The 16,031-nt window shown below is 34.2% G+C and overlaps 2 protein-coding genes and 1 pseudogene across 3 annotated transcripts; all 3 read right to left on the bottom strand.

Annotated features, from left to right (window-relative positions):
* Positions 1–229: 229 nt before the first annotated feature.
* LOC143539493 (uncharacterized) lies at positions 230–1,647 on the bottom strand (annotated as a pseudogene). The gene is made up of 5 exons (XR_013136456.1): positions 1,229–1,647; positions 1,062–1,146; positions 841–917; positions 655–757; positions 230–547 (listed from the first exon to the last, which is right to left on the bottom strand). The product of XR_013136456.1 is annotated as an uncharacterized LOC143539493 (transcript).
* A 4,877-nt stretch (positions 1,648–6,524) lies between these two features.
* LOC143539553 (calcium-dependent protein kinase 26-like) lies at positions 6,525–9,336 on the bottom strand. The gene is made up of 7 exons (XM_077032837.1): positions 8,517–9,336; positions 7,727–7,870; positions 7,491–7,643; positions 7,290–7,405; positions 7,035–7,202; positions 6,726–6,950; positions 6,525–6,641 (listed from the first exon to the last, which is right to left on the bottom strand). The coding sequence occupies exons 1-7, from the start codon at positions 9,319–9,321 to the stop codon at positions 6,525–6,527; spliced, it is 1,728 nt and encodes a 575-aa protein (XP_076888952.1). The 5' UTR covers positions 9,322–9,336.
* Positions 9,337–13,647: 4,311 nt separating this feature from the next.
* LOC143539516 (fra a 1-associated protein-like) lies at positions 13,648–14,936 on the bottom strand. Its single transcript, XM_077032809.1, has 2 exons — positions 14,716–14,936; positions 13,648–14,063 (listed from the first exon to the last, which is right to left on the bottom strand). The coding sequence occupies exons 1-2, from the start codon at positions 14,925–14,927 to the stop codon at positions 13,694–13,696; spliced, it is 582 nt and encodes a 193-aa protein (XP_076888924.1). The 5' UTR covers positions 14,928–14,936; the 3' UTR covers positions 13,648–13,693.
* Positions 14,937–16,031: the final 1,095 nt, after the last annotated feature.

Raw genomic sequence — 16,031 nt, 5'->3', positions numbered from 1 at the left:
TCAATTCAATTTTACATTTTTACCAATCATATGATTTTAAATTTAAATAAATCTTTATAGAAATTTTGGTGATTGTTGATTAAAGAACTTGTAAGCAAAGTGACTTCTTCAAATTCCATTAAAACAAACAGCTCAATTTTTCACATTAAATTCACTGCACAAGAACCCTTTAAAACATAAAAAAAAAAACCAACAACCGCCCAGTTACACTTGAAATAACAAAAAAAAAAAAAAAAAAAAAAACTTTTAACTCCCAACAACAATTTGCTGAGGTGTCGTATCCTGATCGACCGAACTCGAACCAAACCCGCTTTCCTGCGCCTCATCGACTTCATGACTTTCTTTCTCCTCATTGACTTCCGGCTTCACATCCTTTTCTGTTGTGCAAACTGGAACCTTTGTCACGGCTCGTGGTGTTGACCCTAGGTGACATTGCTTGGTCTCTCTTGGCTCGCGGGCTATTATCCGCCTCTATTGGTTCAGAGGTCTTGCTCAATGAGCTCTTGCTTCTGCCCAACTTTGGTGATTTGGGACGCGTAGTTGGTATCTAAAAAACACAAAAAGGGAGTGTCAGATATAATAACCATAACACGAATAATCACTTTCAAGACGCACATCCAAACGATATGAAAGTAGCAAGATAAAAAAACATACCTTTTTGAGTTGAGGTTTTGGAGGTGGCTCTTTGTAGAAGTTTGGCATTGGTGTAGCTTTAAATGTTGAACTCTTTCTTAATTTCTTGATTTCTTTTTCCTGGCTTTCCTGCATTTGCACAAATTAAAAATATAACAATTATTAACCTCTAAATAAAGATAATCTTTTGTTGACTTTAACAACCACCAGAGCTTTGACTTTGCCTGCAAATTACTCTTTTCCACTTCTTTTGCATGAACTTTCTCCTCTATCTTTGAATTAAACTAGTCACAAAAAAGTTCAAACTTACATAATAATAATAATAATAATAATAATAATAATAATAATAATAATAATAATAATAATAATAATAATAATTCTTGCTGTTTATATTTTAAAAAACTAGTATAAAGAACACAAAAATGCACCTCTTTTCGCCTTTCGGCCCGCTCATCCAACCTGGAAGTAAAACCGGTGCTTGTCCTACGTCGCCCGCCAGGAGTGCTGGTGATTCTGGTCAACATTCAAGTCAAACAATGAATGAATATAACCATAGTAAGATCAAAAATAAGGCTTAAGTTAACAATAGTATTACGGTGAGCCAGTAGAACTGGTGCCATCATCTTGATCTTTAACCAACGTTTTAACCGGCTTTAAACCGCTTGAAGTCCTTCTACTCGCAGGGTGTGATCGAGACGTGGATAATGTAGGTTCCACAAGCGATGGGGTTTTCGCAGGGAAAGATAAACTCTGAGATAAACCCGGTCTGGGCGTTCGACCAAATGTGCCAATATTAGGACTGCTTTTACTCATTTTCGTGTTCTTCAAAGCACTACTCCCTTTGGCAGAAGCCTTAACCTGATTTTTTTGAGTTTTAGGCTTATCAACAATATTATTCTCAGAAGGTTGATTCACTGTTGTTGATGAATCAACTACTTCATCACCTTTGTTCACATTCTCTGGATCTGTCACACCTTCATTGACAGAGTTTTCGGGTTTGGGTTCTGATTCCATTCCTCTGTACCAATACACATACAAAAACTGTGATTTGGATGTAACAGTAACTATTAGAGAAGTTAAATAAATAAACTCTGGTAACTGACTTATATATAAACTAGGTTTTGTAAATATAATTAAGAAACGGTTATTATGAAAATTGAAGTGGTTTTAAAACAATGAAACTTCACTACAAGAAATTAGCCTTGTAGCGACGAAGGTTATATCGAGGACAAAACGTCGCTATTACCAGCCTTTTCTCGAGAACATTTTGTCGATATAGGGTTGGTCAAACTTTTTTCACTTTTGGACAATGTTTTTAAAACCGGACCGGTTCGGCCGGTCCTACCAGTCGGACCGGGATTCGGTCACCCGACCGATCCGGTTCGATATAGTTCACCCGCTTCTCAAAAAACTGTCCGGTCCGACCGGTTCGGCCGGTCCTACCAGTCGGACCGGGATTCGGTCACCCGATCGATCTGGTTCGATATAGTTCACCCGCTTCCCAAAAAACTGCCCGGTCCGACCGGTTGGACCCTATCTCGGCAACATGTCGAGATATAAATGAAAAAAATGCGCCGAGTTAGAAACCCTGTTTCGACGACATTTCGTCGCCATAGCCTAAATTAATTTTATTTTTATTTCAAGTAGATAAATAAATGAAAAAAATCGATAAAATAAAATAAACAGGTTAAATTAACTTAATGTATTTATTTTGTTATTGATGATGAAAAAATAACAAAAAGAATAAAATAAGTTTTTTTAAAGAAAATTACCGGTGCCTATCTCGACGACTTTTGTCTTCGCTAAAGCCCTGTTTGTTGTAGTGTAACGTAACACTAGTAGATCAAGTAATCACAAAGATGTAATAAAATTGAAAGCTAAAACCGTTAACAGAATGAAGAAATGAAATGGAATGGTGAATTATGATGGAAGTGATAATAGAGGATGAGTGATGATTGATGATCAGAAGAAGAAGAATTATTATTATTATTTATGGAAAAGAATGAAGGAACGTGAGGGGTGATGGTGCCAACGTGGCACAGCAAAGCGATATGATTGGTCCCACCCCAACAACTACTACAATATGAGCTGTCACAACTTGCACCGTATTTTCTGTCACATCAACAACGGCTTATATATTACGGTTAACTTGGTGGTTGCAATGTTCATTTTTCAGGGGGTTAATTTGAATATTCATGGGTTTTACGTTTATTTAAACGAGTGGTGTTCGTCGCAAACCTGTGACCTGTTTTATCCAATTTACTTTGTTAGTTGATTTTTACTTTTTTTCTTGGATAAAAAATCATTCTATGTTTAAAACCATTTCAAATCATTGCTTTGAAAGATTGATATAATTTCTATTTTTTGTTTTTTTGATTTCTAACGTATCGCTAGTTGTTTGAATAAAATTTATTGTTTCAAAAAATATACTAAAAAATTTTATATAATAAGTTAAACACTTAAACTACTTTTGCATTTATTATGCTAAAATTAGAAATTTTAAAAATAAGTTGGCAGCAGTGTTTTGAAACCCGGCCCGGCCCGGCCGGTCGGACTGGTCGGACCGGGACCTGGTCCCTATACCGGGCCGGGTCAACGTATTTTGGACGTTTCTAAAAACCCGGCCGGGTTTCACGGGTGGCGGTCAGCCCGGACCGGTTGACCCGGAGGGTTGACCGGTAAAACCCATTTTTTATAAAATCCAAAATGAAATGTGCATGCCAGGATTCAAACTTGGGTCATTTCAGAGATAGAAGCTTTAATAATTACCTCATAAGCCAACCAACCAAGCTTCATTGATGTCTCTATTGATCAAACGTAAATCACATATATTTAAAAAACAATGTATAAAACATAAATAAACATTAAAGTTTGTTATTATTATTATTTTTGGTTATTATTATTTTTTATATGTATATGAATTATATATATATGTAAATATATATTTAAATTATTTATGACGTCATCCGGGTCAAACACCGGTCCGCCCTCCTGGGTCGGTCCGACCATTGACCCGGTAAGGAGTCCGGGTCGACGTCCGGATCGGGGTCTGAAAACATTGGTTGGCAGCATATCTTAACTATAGTTATTTCACTAAAAATAAAAATAATATGTAATTTAAGAATTTTAATCTATCTATTAATAGCATATTTTAAAGAGGAATAAAGTGTCATTTTTGTCCTTTTGGTTTAGCAAATAATACGAATTTAGTTCAAAAGGTTTATTTTTTGCATATGAACCACCCACGTTTCCTAATTCTTGTCAATTATTTCCAAATCACTAACCAGTTAAATTGAATCATTAAGTTAAGGGTAGACCTGTTTTTTCACTCTTTCTTTATTATATGAGTAAAGTAAAGTGTCAAAATCGTCCCTGACGTTTGGTCACATTGGTGAATTTCATCCAAAAATTATTTTTTTCGCAAGTAGACCCTCGGTGTTTCCCAACCGCTGTCAATTTCATCCAAATTGTTAACTCGGTCTAAATTTAACGTTAACTCAAGGGTGTTACTAGGAATGGCAATGGGTCGGGTATAGGTTGGGTTTAGCCATTCCCAAACCCAAACCCGATTATGAAAGCTTGTCCCAAACCCGTCGGGTTTTAATCGGGTAATTACTCGTTGGGTTTCAGGCTTCAAATCGGGTTTTGTCAAAATACCCATTGGGCATACTCGGCCCAAAACCCATCGGGTTTCTATCGAATTTTGGCAAAATATAACTAATCGATTACAAATAATGATTACCATAAAATAAAATGTCTCAAATAATTGCTATAACAAGTTTCAACAAATAATATATTTTAAATATTTAAAGTATACTATATATAAATATAGAAAAAGTTATGTCGGGTACATCGGGTATGTAATCGAGTAAACGGGTTAATATTATCGGGTAATCGGGTCGGGTAATCGGGTATATTGCAAATCCCAAACCCGTCCCAAACCCATGAAAAATTTCAAAACTAATCCCAAACCTGTCACAAACCCTAATGGGCCGAGTATTACCCGTCGCATTTATGTCGGTTTCGGGTTTTCCCATCGGGTTCGAATTTCATTGCCATCCCTAGGTGTTACTGTCCTTTTACATGTTTGTTTACATCATCATCATCATCATCATCATCATCATCATCATTCTATTGAGCTAAACCCTATATATGACTAAAAATAAAGAAGAATAAACAGACGAATATTATATTGGATTCAAACATAGAATCGTGAGATGTTATATATGCCGTCGAACAAACAAATACTAAATAATAATAATAATAATAATAATAATAATAATAATAATAATAATAATAATAATAATAATAATGTAAACACACATGTAAAAGGACAGTAACATCCCTGAGTTACGTTGAATTTATACCGAGTTAACAATTTGGACGAAATTGACAACGGTTGGGGAAACATCGAGGGTCTAATTGAGAAAAAAAATATTTTTGGATGAAATTCACAAACATGACCAAACCTCAGGGACAACTTTGGCACTTTACTCATATAATAAAGAAAGAGTAAAAAGACATGTCTACCCTTGACTTAACGATTCAATTTAAAGGGATTAGTGATTTGGATGTAATTGGCAAGAATTGGGATACGTGGATGATCCGTATGCAAAAAAATAAACTTTTTGGACTAAGTTCGCATTATTTGCCGAACCAAACGGATGAAAATGGCACTTTACTCTTTTAAGAGTTCAGAACCTTAATGAGGGACAGTATTCGAGTCAAAAAGGGCCAGTTCATAACAGGTTTCAGATTAGAATGGTGTCGAGTTGAAAGGATTTAGGTCATAACGGGTTGGTTTAAAAATGATTTATTTGAAATTACAGTATATTTCAGCTTTGTTTCTTGATGTTCGCAACCGTTTACGATGATGACACGGTTTACATGTACGGGGGTTGATAAACGCATGTCAATGCCACGTAACGGCCGTTACCCAACATTGGTAAGTGCTCAATCTAGCGCCCCACACCAGTGATCGGCGTGAATTATGCACGCGGTGTTGGCTATAAGCATTGTAATGCTGGTAACGTGCATTCTGGTGCCGGTTACGCATATTCAATCTTTGGTTACACACATACTAGCTTTGCACGAATTGCAGGCCTAATTTCGAGTTGCGTGTGCGCCGTCATCGGGTGGCACATGTACTGATACTGACTATGCGTTCGATGTCGGGTTACGTACGCGCCACGCCGCAACGCGCGGGCACCCAACTAGTGTATTAATAAATACAAGAGTTAATTTTGTTTTTAAGGATAAACTGATTGTGCTTGTCTTATCCCATAAATACATGTGTTGTGTTCGGATTCATATGACACGACTTGGATTCATGTCATGTTAAAATTCGTATAAAATTCATGGGTTCATGTCAGGTTTGACCCTCAGCCCGCGATCACGACCCATTTATTGAACTTTTAACTTGCTATGGTTGTGCAATGAATGTGTCCAAATTGTATATACAGTGAATATGTAAATTTTCCAACTATATTGAACTTTTAAATTGATATATAAAGCAAATATGTAAATGAATTAAAGCATGATAAGACTATAACATAAAAGGTTAATAATTCATAGTGTTGAAAGTGACTAAAGTCGGATGCTTTAAATATAGTTTTAACATTATAAAAGAAAATCATAAATGAATATGAAAAGGAGGACACCAGTTCACCAAAAAGGTATTTGAGGCCATGTATTCCAAAGGGAGTAAAATGCTTAAACATTTATGTCTTTTTACTTAAAATTGATTGTGTACTAAATGTGCCCTTATATACGGTTGCTTTAAAGCTAAAATCTTCGTGTTTTTGACATTCCAAGAGGAAAAAATCTAACATCTATTGTTAAGAATGCAATCGACGTTTAGATGAAAAAAAAGAGAACGAAAACGAATCATATCAACAGACTGTCACCGATTCCCTTAACTCGACACCAAATTCATCCTTCAAGTGTTTCTTGGGAGTACTCCCATTGTGCATCATTGCTACAAACTCATTATAATCTATACAACCATCCTGCAAGTCAACAACACAAAAAGGTCAACACAAAAAAGGTCTTAATTGAATCATATGAATGATATATTGATGATCAAAACATACATTATTTTGGTCAGCTTCTTTTATAATCTCTTCCAAATGAACATCATCTACTCCAAATTCTTTGCATGCTAGTTGGAGTTCATCAAGAGTGATATAACCACTATCATCTTTATCAAAATATGAAAAGGCGGCAAACAAGTAATCTTGCTTATCGACTTTATTAATATGTAAAGTTGCAGCAACAAATTCTTCATAGCCGATAGTACCGCTATTATCAATATCCGCCTGCGTTTTTAGTTTTAATCCATCACAAACCAATGAAATGAAACAAGAAAATAAAAAACTGAAGATTTTGAAAGGAACTCTCACCGATTGCATTAGATCATAAATCTCAGACTCGTTAAGATTGGAACCGAAAATTTTAAATCCAGCTTTAAGTTCTTCAAATGTAATATACCCACTATTGTCTGTATCTATAATCTTGAACATTTGTTTTAATCCCGCGATTTCTTCTTCCGAGAGTTTTGATGCGATAACCTGTTGAGAATACAAGACGCGTAAGGGTAAAAATGACATTTTTCAGTGAGATTGTTAGATAATCATCTTATTTTTTTAAATGAGTACCCGAAGAGCCATTTTCTTGAACTTGTTCATGGCAGAAAACTGAGTCAACCGGGTCAAGACTGCTGCAACAAGCGGTTTGTCTGGAGCAACACCATCTTCACTGATCCAAGGGTGACCTATGATGATAAAAACATTAATCAGAAAAACATAATTATAACGTTAACTCGAACAGATTAAAAATAAAGGGATATCAAGACTTACAAAGAACTCCATGAGCTGTGATCCGCTTTGTAGGGTTTCTAATAAGCATTTGCCTAACTAAATCTTTAGCACTTTCAGAAATAGTAGGCCATGGATCAGAGGAAAAGTCAAGTTTACCCCTCAAAACCTCTTCAAAGATTTCATTCTCAGACTCTGTATATGAAATAAAGATTGTAAATTGTGAAGACCCAAGCGAAAAAAATCAAATTTTTACTTACTATAGTTTCTTGACTCACCTCCAAAAAATGGGGGCACCCCACAAAGAAGAATGTAAAGAATTACACCCGCGCTCCAAATATCGGCTTCTAAACCATAGTTTTTTAGCAAAACTTCGGGTGCAACATAGTAAGGACTTCCAACCACATCAGTAAAGGTTTCCCCTGAAATTTAGACCAAAATTTAATAATTCATCAGATTAAATCAAACCAACAAGTTCTAGGGGTGGGCATGGGTCGGTTTTGGGCTCAAACCAATAATTTTTGTTTTTGAGTTTTTGATTCAGTTTTGATTTTTCGGTTTGGGCCAGTTTTGAGCCAAACCGAACCAAAAACTCGGTTTTTGAGTGTTTGAAAACCGTTCGGTTCCTCTTTTCTTCAGTTTGGGTCAGTTTCCAACTCAAACCGAAAATTCGGTTTTATGAGATTTTAAAAACAGTTCAGTTTGTGTTTTTTTTGGTTTTACCATTTGGGCTTGAAATTTTTGGGCCAAAAATAATTGGCTCAAAATAATGAATTTGGAGCTAAATCTTTTTGTTAGTTAATGATTAGTTGATTTTCTTTCATCTGGGCTAAAATATTTGGGTTACATTATTTATTAAATCCTTATAAACTACCTAACATTCTGAATTAAAAATGAACGTCCATGCACTCGGTTCGCTTCTTTCGGTTTTAACTACATATGAGCCCTCAACATAACCGAAAGTTCGGTTTTTACAAATATATAAAACCAAACTTTCGGTTTTACAGTTTGATGCACATCAATGATAACAATACATAAATGTATGATCAATAAGACAAACAAAATTACCTGGTTTAAAGAAAACCGATAGTCCAAAATCGATAGTTTTGAGAGGCGAATCTTCATCTCCATCAACAAAAAGAAAATTCTCAGGTTTAAGATCACGATGCATAACTCCTAAAGAATGACAAGCTTCAATCACTCCCACAATGGTTCTAATAAGATCGGCTGCTTTTCGTTCCGAATAATGACCCTTTTTGGTAATTCTATCAAACAATTCACCACCCGAACAAAGTTCCATAACCAAATGAACCGCAACCGAGTCTTCATACGCCCCTTGAATCGAAACCACATTCGGATGTCCAGATAAATGATGCATTATTTCAATTTCCCTCCTTACATCTTCTACATCCTCTTCGGTTAATAGCTTCCGTTTAGCGATTGATTTGCAGGCAAACTGTTTGCCTGTGGTTTTCTCTGTGCATAAAAAAGTCGTACCAAACTGACCATGACCTAACTTTGTACCCAAGTTGTAGTACTCTTTTAAATGCCCGGTTTTGGTTTTCAAAACCGTGTCGGCTTCTAACCCTGCACTTAACATTCTCTTAACATTATACGGCTTTTTCACATGTGAAACTACAATCTTTTCAGTTTCTTGAAATGGTTTAGTGTTGTTTTGAGGTATAATTATTAACTGTGGAGGTGGTTTTTGAATTGGGATATGTGATTTGGGATGTTGGTCTATTGACAGTGGCTGTTTGTTAAACTCTTTGTTCTTGTAATCGATCAAATCGGGCGACCGAGACCACCAGTACGGGTGCGAAACAAAGAATCCATCTTTCGAGTAACATGATCCTACACATGCATTCCCCATCTTATTGTTATCCAATTTCACCACCCACAAAGCAACTTTCAATGGCAACTGAACAAAGCAGTTCTTTTAGGCATTTAAACAAACACTTGGTGTGCAAACCACACAAACCGAAAACGGAAGCAATTAAACAGCAAATTGGGTATGTGATGTTGAAGGAAAGAAGATGGGGTTGGTGGGTATGATGGGCAGACAGATTGTAAGTTAGTATAGGTTTCTTTAAAGAGGAAAAAAGAGAGTTTTGGTGAGTTTGAATGTTTCTCCATTTGAATGAATGTTAATATATAGATACAGATACAGTAGATGACAGTAACGAGCGAGTGGAGTCGCGGAAATTGACGATTGGGATATTATTTCCAAACGCGTTAGGCACACATATCTTCCAACAGACGTAAAGTTTTCTTTTGACGTCGCAACCCACTTTTAAATAGCAAACTCAATCCGTTAAAAGCGATGTAAAGTCTTTTTATTTTTTATTTTTAATTATTTTAATGTCTAAAATATATAATTTGGAGAAATACATTTTTAGAGGGGAATATTATAAAATTTTAATATATTTCTAAAGGATCTTTTAACATAATTTTAGGCTTTATAAAAAGTTTCCTTGTGTTAAAAAATCTTGAGATGATTAATTTCTTAATATAAATACCCATGGAAAATCACAATTACGTTTACAAAAAAAGGTTGAAAAAAATATTATAAAAATAAATATGTTTTTTTTAAATGTAAAAGAAATAAATATGTTTAAAGAATTTAACATATAAATTTTTAAATAATACATAAATATAAAAGGGTTAAAATAAAAATAAGAAATTTTTTAGGAATGGTAAGAACCAATAGATTTTTGACATGTGGCATTACGAATTACAGTGAAAGAACAATTCTAGTAAACTATGACGGTTATAATGGTGACAGGGTAAATCTAGGAACCTATGCCGGATTTTGATAATTTTAAATATCAATCATTGATTAACATGATCCAGTGACTATGATTTATAATTTATTCCTAACCTTCCTAAAAAAACTACTTGTTTTTAGGATAACTCTCCCCTACATAAATAAAAAAACTTTTTGTTATATTATAATTCTTTTTTATATATCTCAATCTCTATATTATATGTAAGTTATTTATTACCTTTTTTTGTGTATATTTTTCTATAATTTCTACTGATCATAATATATTATGTATCGTAGTGTCTTTGAAGGTGATATATAGTATCGACTATGAATTGATTATAACTACTTACAAATCAGTTTATTAAAAATATAAATTAATAAATAGGAAGTTGACTTACAAAGTGGAGGTGCACTTGCACGACATTGGTGCTTGACAAACGGCTGCTAACCGAATTATAAAAAATAATAATAATATACACAAATAAAAAAAATAAAAATATTATAATAGTAATAAAGACAAACACTCTAACACTACCTAGATATAATCCACAACTTATAACCATTTATTAATATTTTAAAACATAATCTATCTATACAAATACCGATAAAAATTTGTGCAGGATGTCCAGCTAAGTCAGCTGCTGGCTGGCCGGCCGTTGCCGTAGACAGCAAAATTCTTGTATTTCTTACAATGGTTTCTTTTAACAACATAATGTTGATATTTAATTCTTATATATGTGTATATAAACTTACCATATGTTTAATGTACTTCCATATAATTATCTCTTATTTCTATAAAAATTAATTCTCTAAGAATTTTATACTTTTTTGTATTTTTTTTAATACCTTAAATACTCCACAATATAATACAATTTTTTACTTCTATTTTTGTAGAGATGTATGATGTATCTGTCACAAATGTCACTAAAAAATAAGATTATGCTTCTAATGATTAATGGTATGGAAAGGCTTATGAGAACCTAAGTGAATTATCTTTAATTTACTCATCTACTCATCGATACTAAACTTTAACAAAAAATAAGATTCTAAACTAAATTGGTTTATAAATGCTTTGGATCAGAATTCATTGTATCGACTTCGAAAATTTAAATCCAATATTTTGAGTTAATTTCAATTACTCAGCAGTATAGTGTTAGTATAATAATTTAGTGTCGAATAGTATTTACTCAAAAGCTAAAGCCACAAAATTTTACCGACGTGTTTTGTATGACACTTAATTTTCTAATATGATCTCCTTTCAAAAAATTTATGACAAATTTACTATTCTTATAAACTTTTTATATTTATTATGCTAACCGACAAGTAACAACCATAACACGTGCATATACATACAATTGGGTACGTAGGACAAAATAATACTTTAAATCATTTACCAAAATTCAAAACAAAACTATAAAAAGCCATATCTCATAGGTTTGGTTTATGGTTTCCTCAAAATAAAAAGATTTAGTTTGGTTTTGGTTTATTTGTAGAGAAAACACAAAACATAAAAGCAAAATCATATGAAATTGTTTTTACATCAAAAAAGTAATTAAGTAGACATTTCCGCGTTAAAAATAACTTTGAAAAATATTAGGTTCAAAATTAATTTAACTATATATTAAAGCAATATGATTTTTTTACATGAAATCATTCTAGGGCTTTCAGATAGGATGCCACATAGATGTCATGTGAACAGTTTCCTATTTTATCATCTATTCTTCCAAACACAATATGAAGCATGAACCCGTTTAGTTATGTTATAATCCATGACCCGATTTCTCTTCAAATACAACCGTTTTCTTATGAAGATAATATTTTGTAAAATTATTAAAAATAAATTATTGTGTGATACAAGTCTTGAACCCAAGCCCTCATGTTTCAAGCTAAAGATGCTTACCAACTCCACTTAAGTAGTTATTGTGTTGAATTTCTTGACTTTTAAATGATATATTGTTAATTCACTTATAATTAATATATTACTTATAACAAATTTTAATTTTTATTATATTTTTCACCCGTATGAAACACCGGCTCTAACCTAGTAAAAGGAATAAAGTTAGATATCTGTCTAGTTTGTGAAACAAATGTCAACTTGACGCGGGAAAAACGAAAGATAGATGTAATCATTTGCACAGTACGAGGTTCAAGAATCACATGTCTAAAAACGCTTTATACCTTATAACTTTTGACCATCGAAAGTTTCTCCACTAAAAAAGCTCCCACACCACGTGTTAAATAGGCCTAACTGAAAACATATATTGGTTAAATGGATCGTCCACTCAGGTGAAGATATTAGATTATTATCAATATCGGTAGAGTAGATCAGTAGTGTGTATTATACCGAAAAACTAGCTATATTGGTTTTTATTAATTCCAACTATTATCTTGTGGTCATTGTCAGTTCCAACTAATTGGCTGCTGGCGCTCCCAACTTTTAACTTATTTGTTCCTGATAGTCCGCGACTAACAGAATCCTAACGCCGTTATTTCAGGTAGCCTGAAAAATGTTTTTGGCCAGAAAAGTTAAATTTATTGCCGGAAAACACCACCTGAACACCGCAACCACCACTAATTGACTCACCGCCAACCAACTACCACCACTTGAGCACCATCAACCGATTTCGACGATGGCTCTAGGGTCTCTGGAGACCTCAATAATTGGGGTTTTTACTAGAAAAAGGTTCCTAAAGGTCCGATACAAAGTTACCAAGATATTTGGGACGAAATGTTGAGTTTTCGGGATAAAATTTGAGTTTTCGGAATCGGTTGATGGTGCTCAAGTGGTGGACGTTAGAATTCTGTTAGTCGTAGACCGTTAGAAACAAATACGTTAAAAGTTGGGACCGTCAGCAGCCAATTCGTTAGTTGGGACCGGTAGTGACCAAAAGACAATAGTTAAGATTAATAAAAACCAATATACCAAAAAACTAAAACAAAACCGAAAATAACCCAACTCAAACAAAAACTGACGATTTGGTTATATTTAAAAACAAACATATTTTCAGGTCGGCATCGGTTTTACATGTAACTAAAACGAAAAGAAAAAGGTTCAAGCCGAATAGAATTTGTCTACTTTCATTTTTAATTTTTAACTTTAAGCGATTTATGAAATTAATCAATTACTTGTCAATTAGCACAAACGACATAGATTTAGTATTTAGGGATTTTTTTCAGACCAAAAAGTTTCAAGCTTAAACGGGAAACCACAAAACCGATATCGAACAATTTTCAAAAACTCAAAATGCCTAAAATCGACCCATATACACCCCTCGGGTCCAATAGTGCACACTATGCCTAATCTAGGAACAAAATATCCAACAACTCACAAAATGAAAGCTAATCAAACCTTGCATCAAAACATATTTTGGTTCATAAACAAAGATCAAATATTCCAACATATATATTTCATATCCAAGTTTATTATTCTACCTCACTAATAACTATCAAGATGGTTTCATAACCTGTTCACACTACCTCAAACATCCCGAGCGAACCCCGAAAGGTCAACATGACCATCACTCATCTCGGGTTCAACCACCTTTGAAGGTGGAGGCGAAGGTGGTTCAATGGGTACACCCTGTTTAAAAGAAGGCGATGATGACTTCAAATCTCTATCATACAAATGAGGCAACCCGAACATATTCAAAAACTCATTTTTCATATCTTCAGCAGCCTCAAAGAACCGGTTCATGTTACCAAACAAGTTTCTTTCAATTGCTTCAATATCACTTCTTAGTCCCGGGAAATCAAAAGGTGTAACTTGTGATGATAAAGAACCGTTTTTCATCTGATCAGTTACATCTTCTTCGGTGTATACCTTGTTAGATTGAATGACCTCAGGTTGCCTGAACAGATGGAAAAAATGATTTATTACCTAATGTCATTAGGGCTGTAAACAAACCGAACACTCAGCAGGAAGTTCGTTTATGTTCATTCGTTTAACAAACGAACGAACATGATCAAGTCATCAAGGAATTCCGTATTTCCATTCAAGTAGTTAAATGAACACGAACAGAGACCATGTTCTGTCTTCTTGAGCGTTCAATAATGCTTTCGCTAATGTTTGTTTGTTGCACTTTTTTAATGACTTTTATAATCTTATCATATAGATTTAAGCAAACCTATTAACGATATAATAATAAAAATATATATGAGTATTAGGTGATTAATTTATATGCAAAATTAACATGAATACGCCGGAACAAAACGTTGATGGTTTCAGTTAGCCAAATCAAATAAAACATTGTTTGCGTTCATGAGCCATTCATGAACAATTTCATTTCGGATAACGAACCAACACAACAAATTCCGTTCCGTCAACCGTTAGCTTGTTTGATAAAAGCTTAACGAACGAACATTCGGTACGTATAATACTAAATGACCTAATTTAATAGCAGAAAGCAAGCAGATAAAAACCCTAGAAATCATAACTATCATAATCAACCAAAAACATGATCGAAAACCTAATCGAGACTATAAAATCAACCAACTGATTACCTTCCAACGCAGTCTTTAAGAACTTGCTCGGTTTTCTCACACTTTTTGATGAATTTGCCAGGCTCCACCTCTTCGGTTCTGCACTGCGAAGAGATGATCTTCCTCGTGGAGCATCGAGCTTCAGATCTAGGGTTTACGTCCTCAAATTCGTTGATTTCGCCGTTATTATTATTATTATGATCATCGTCGTCGTCTTGCCATACCCAACCCATATTTTGCTGTTGCTGCTTCTCAAGGAATCCAGAAACGTCGGTTTTTATCGAGACAGAATGCGTTTCTTTTTGCTCAAGGTCTAATGTTGTGTGAATTGCAAACAGGCCCTTCAGGCTTTTTATTTTGATTTTAGATATTTCTCTTTGTTGTAGTTGCACCCTAAAACTTATTTATGGATTGGATAGTTGTGCTAACAGGCGGTGGTGTAAAAATCGTTAGTCATTAGTCGGATGGTGGAGTGGAGACTAGAGATATTAATTAAATCATACTTTAATGTATAATTTTTTAATTTTATATATAAACACAAGCATTTTTATTTGTAAATATTAGTTTTATACATACACAAACACATTTTGGTTGGAATCTCGTCGTAAACCGCTGATTCTGGTTGGAATCTCGCCGAAAGTAGCCGATTTTGGTCAGAACCTCATCAGAAAAGGCTGATTAACTCCGATTAATCCTGATTTTGGCCAAATTTGACCATTGACCAATTAATTGGCCGAGTGCCCAAAATTAATCAATGAAATGAGGACTAGCGATTAATCGGCGCCTAGTCGGGATTTTTGCAACACTACTGATAGGGGTGGCAAAACAAATCCAAATGGGTTGTTTTGGGTCAATATAGATAACTTTTAAAATTGAAACGGGTTCGGATGGATAAAAAAATTTTCAAGGAGGTCAAGATGAGTTCGGAAAATGCTAATAACTTTTGGTTATGGGTTAGACATTTAGAATGGACTAAAACAAGCTTCATCCTAACCTTTATTTGGGTCAACATTGGTTAACTTTGCCCATCTTAACCCATACTCATCCTAACTTTTTTTTTATAAAACCCATCCTGACCCAAAGTCATTCCAACTCATCATTCAATCCAACCCAACCCATTCATATTGCCACCACTATTTGTACATCCTAGACGAGTGATGACTAAATGCCATAAACCAGGCTGTTATATAGTATCTATAGTAATAAATGGTAGTTGTTACGATATGTCAATGTTGTTCGGGTTTTGCCTACTCAATATCAACATTGATTATGCAGGGTAAGCTGATAACTTGTGTTAGATTTTTCATGTCGTCGGATCACGGTTGTTAATTCGGAGT

This window comes from Bidens hawaiensis, unplaced genomic scaffold, assembly GCF_021521415.1.
Source record: "Bidens hawaiensis isolate Kalapana, Puna unplaced genomic scaffold, B.hawaiensis_p1.1 tig00011901_1, whole genome shotgun sequence".
Lineage (NCBI taxonomy): Eukaryota > Viridiplantae > Streptophyta > Magnoliopsida > Asterales > Asteraceae > Bidens > Bidens hawaiensis.
Note: the sequence above shows the minus strand (reverse complement) of the source record. Positions and strands in the feature narration are given on the sequence as shown.

Bases quoted from the DNA above. Each gene is read 5' to 3' on its own strand.
- LOC143539553 (XM_077032837.1), bottom strand. From the start codon at position 9,321: ATGGGGAATGCATGTGTAGGATCATGTTACTCGAAAGATGGATTCTTT. The intron at 7,644-7,726 runs GTGAGTCAAGAA...TTTCATATACAG, and splicing joins GGTGCCCCCATTTTTTGGAG to AGTCTGAGAATGAAATCTTT. The intron at 7,406-7,490 runs GTAAGTCTTGAT...TTATCATCATAG, and splicing joins CACAGCTCATGGAGTTCTTT to GTCACCCTTGGATCAGTGAA.
- LOC143539516 (XM_077032809.1), bottom strand. From the start codon at position 14,927: ATGGGTTGGGTATGGCAAGACGACGACGATGATCATAATAATAATAAT. The intron at 14,064-14,715 runs GTAATCAGTTGG...CCATCTGTTCAG, and splicing joins CTTAAAGACTGCGTTGGAAG to GCAACCTGAGGTCATTCAAT.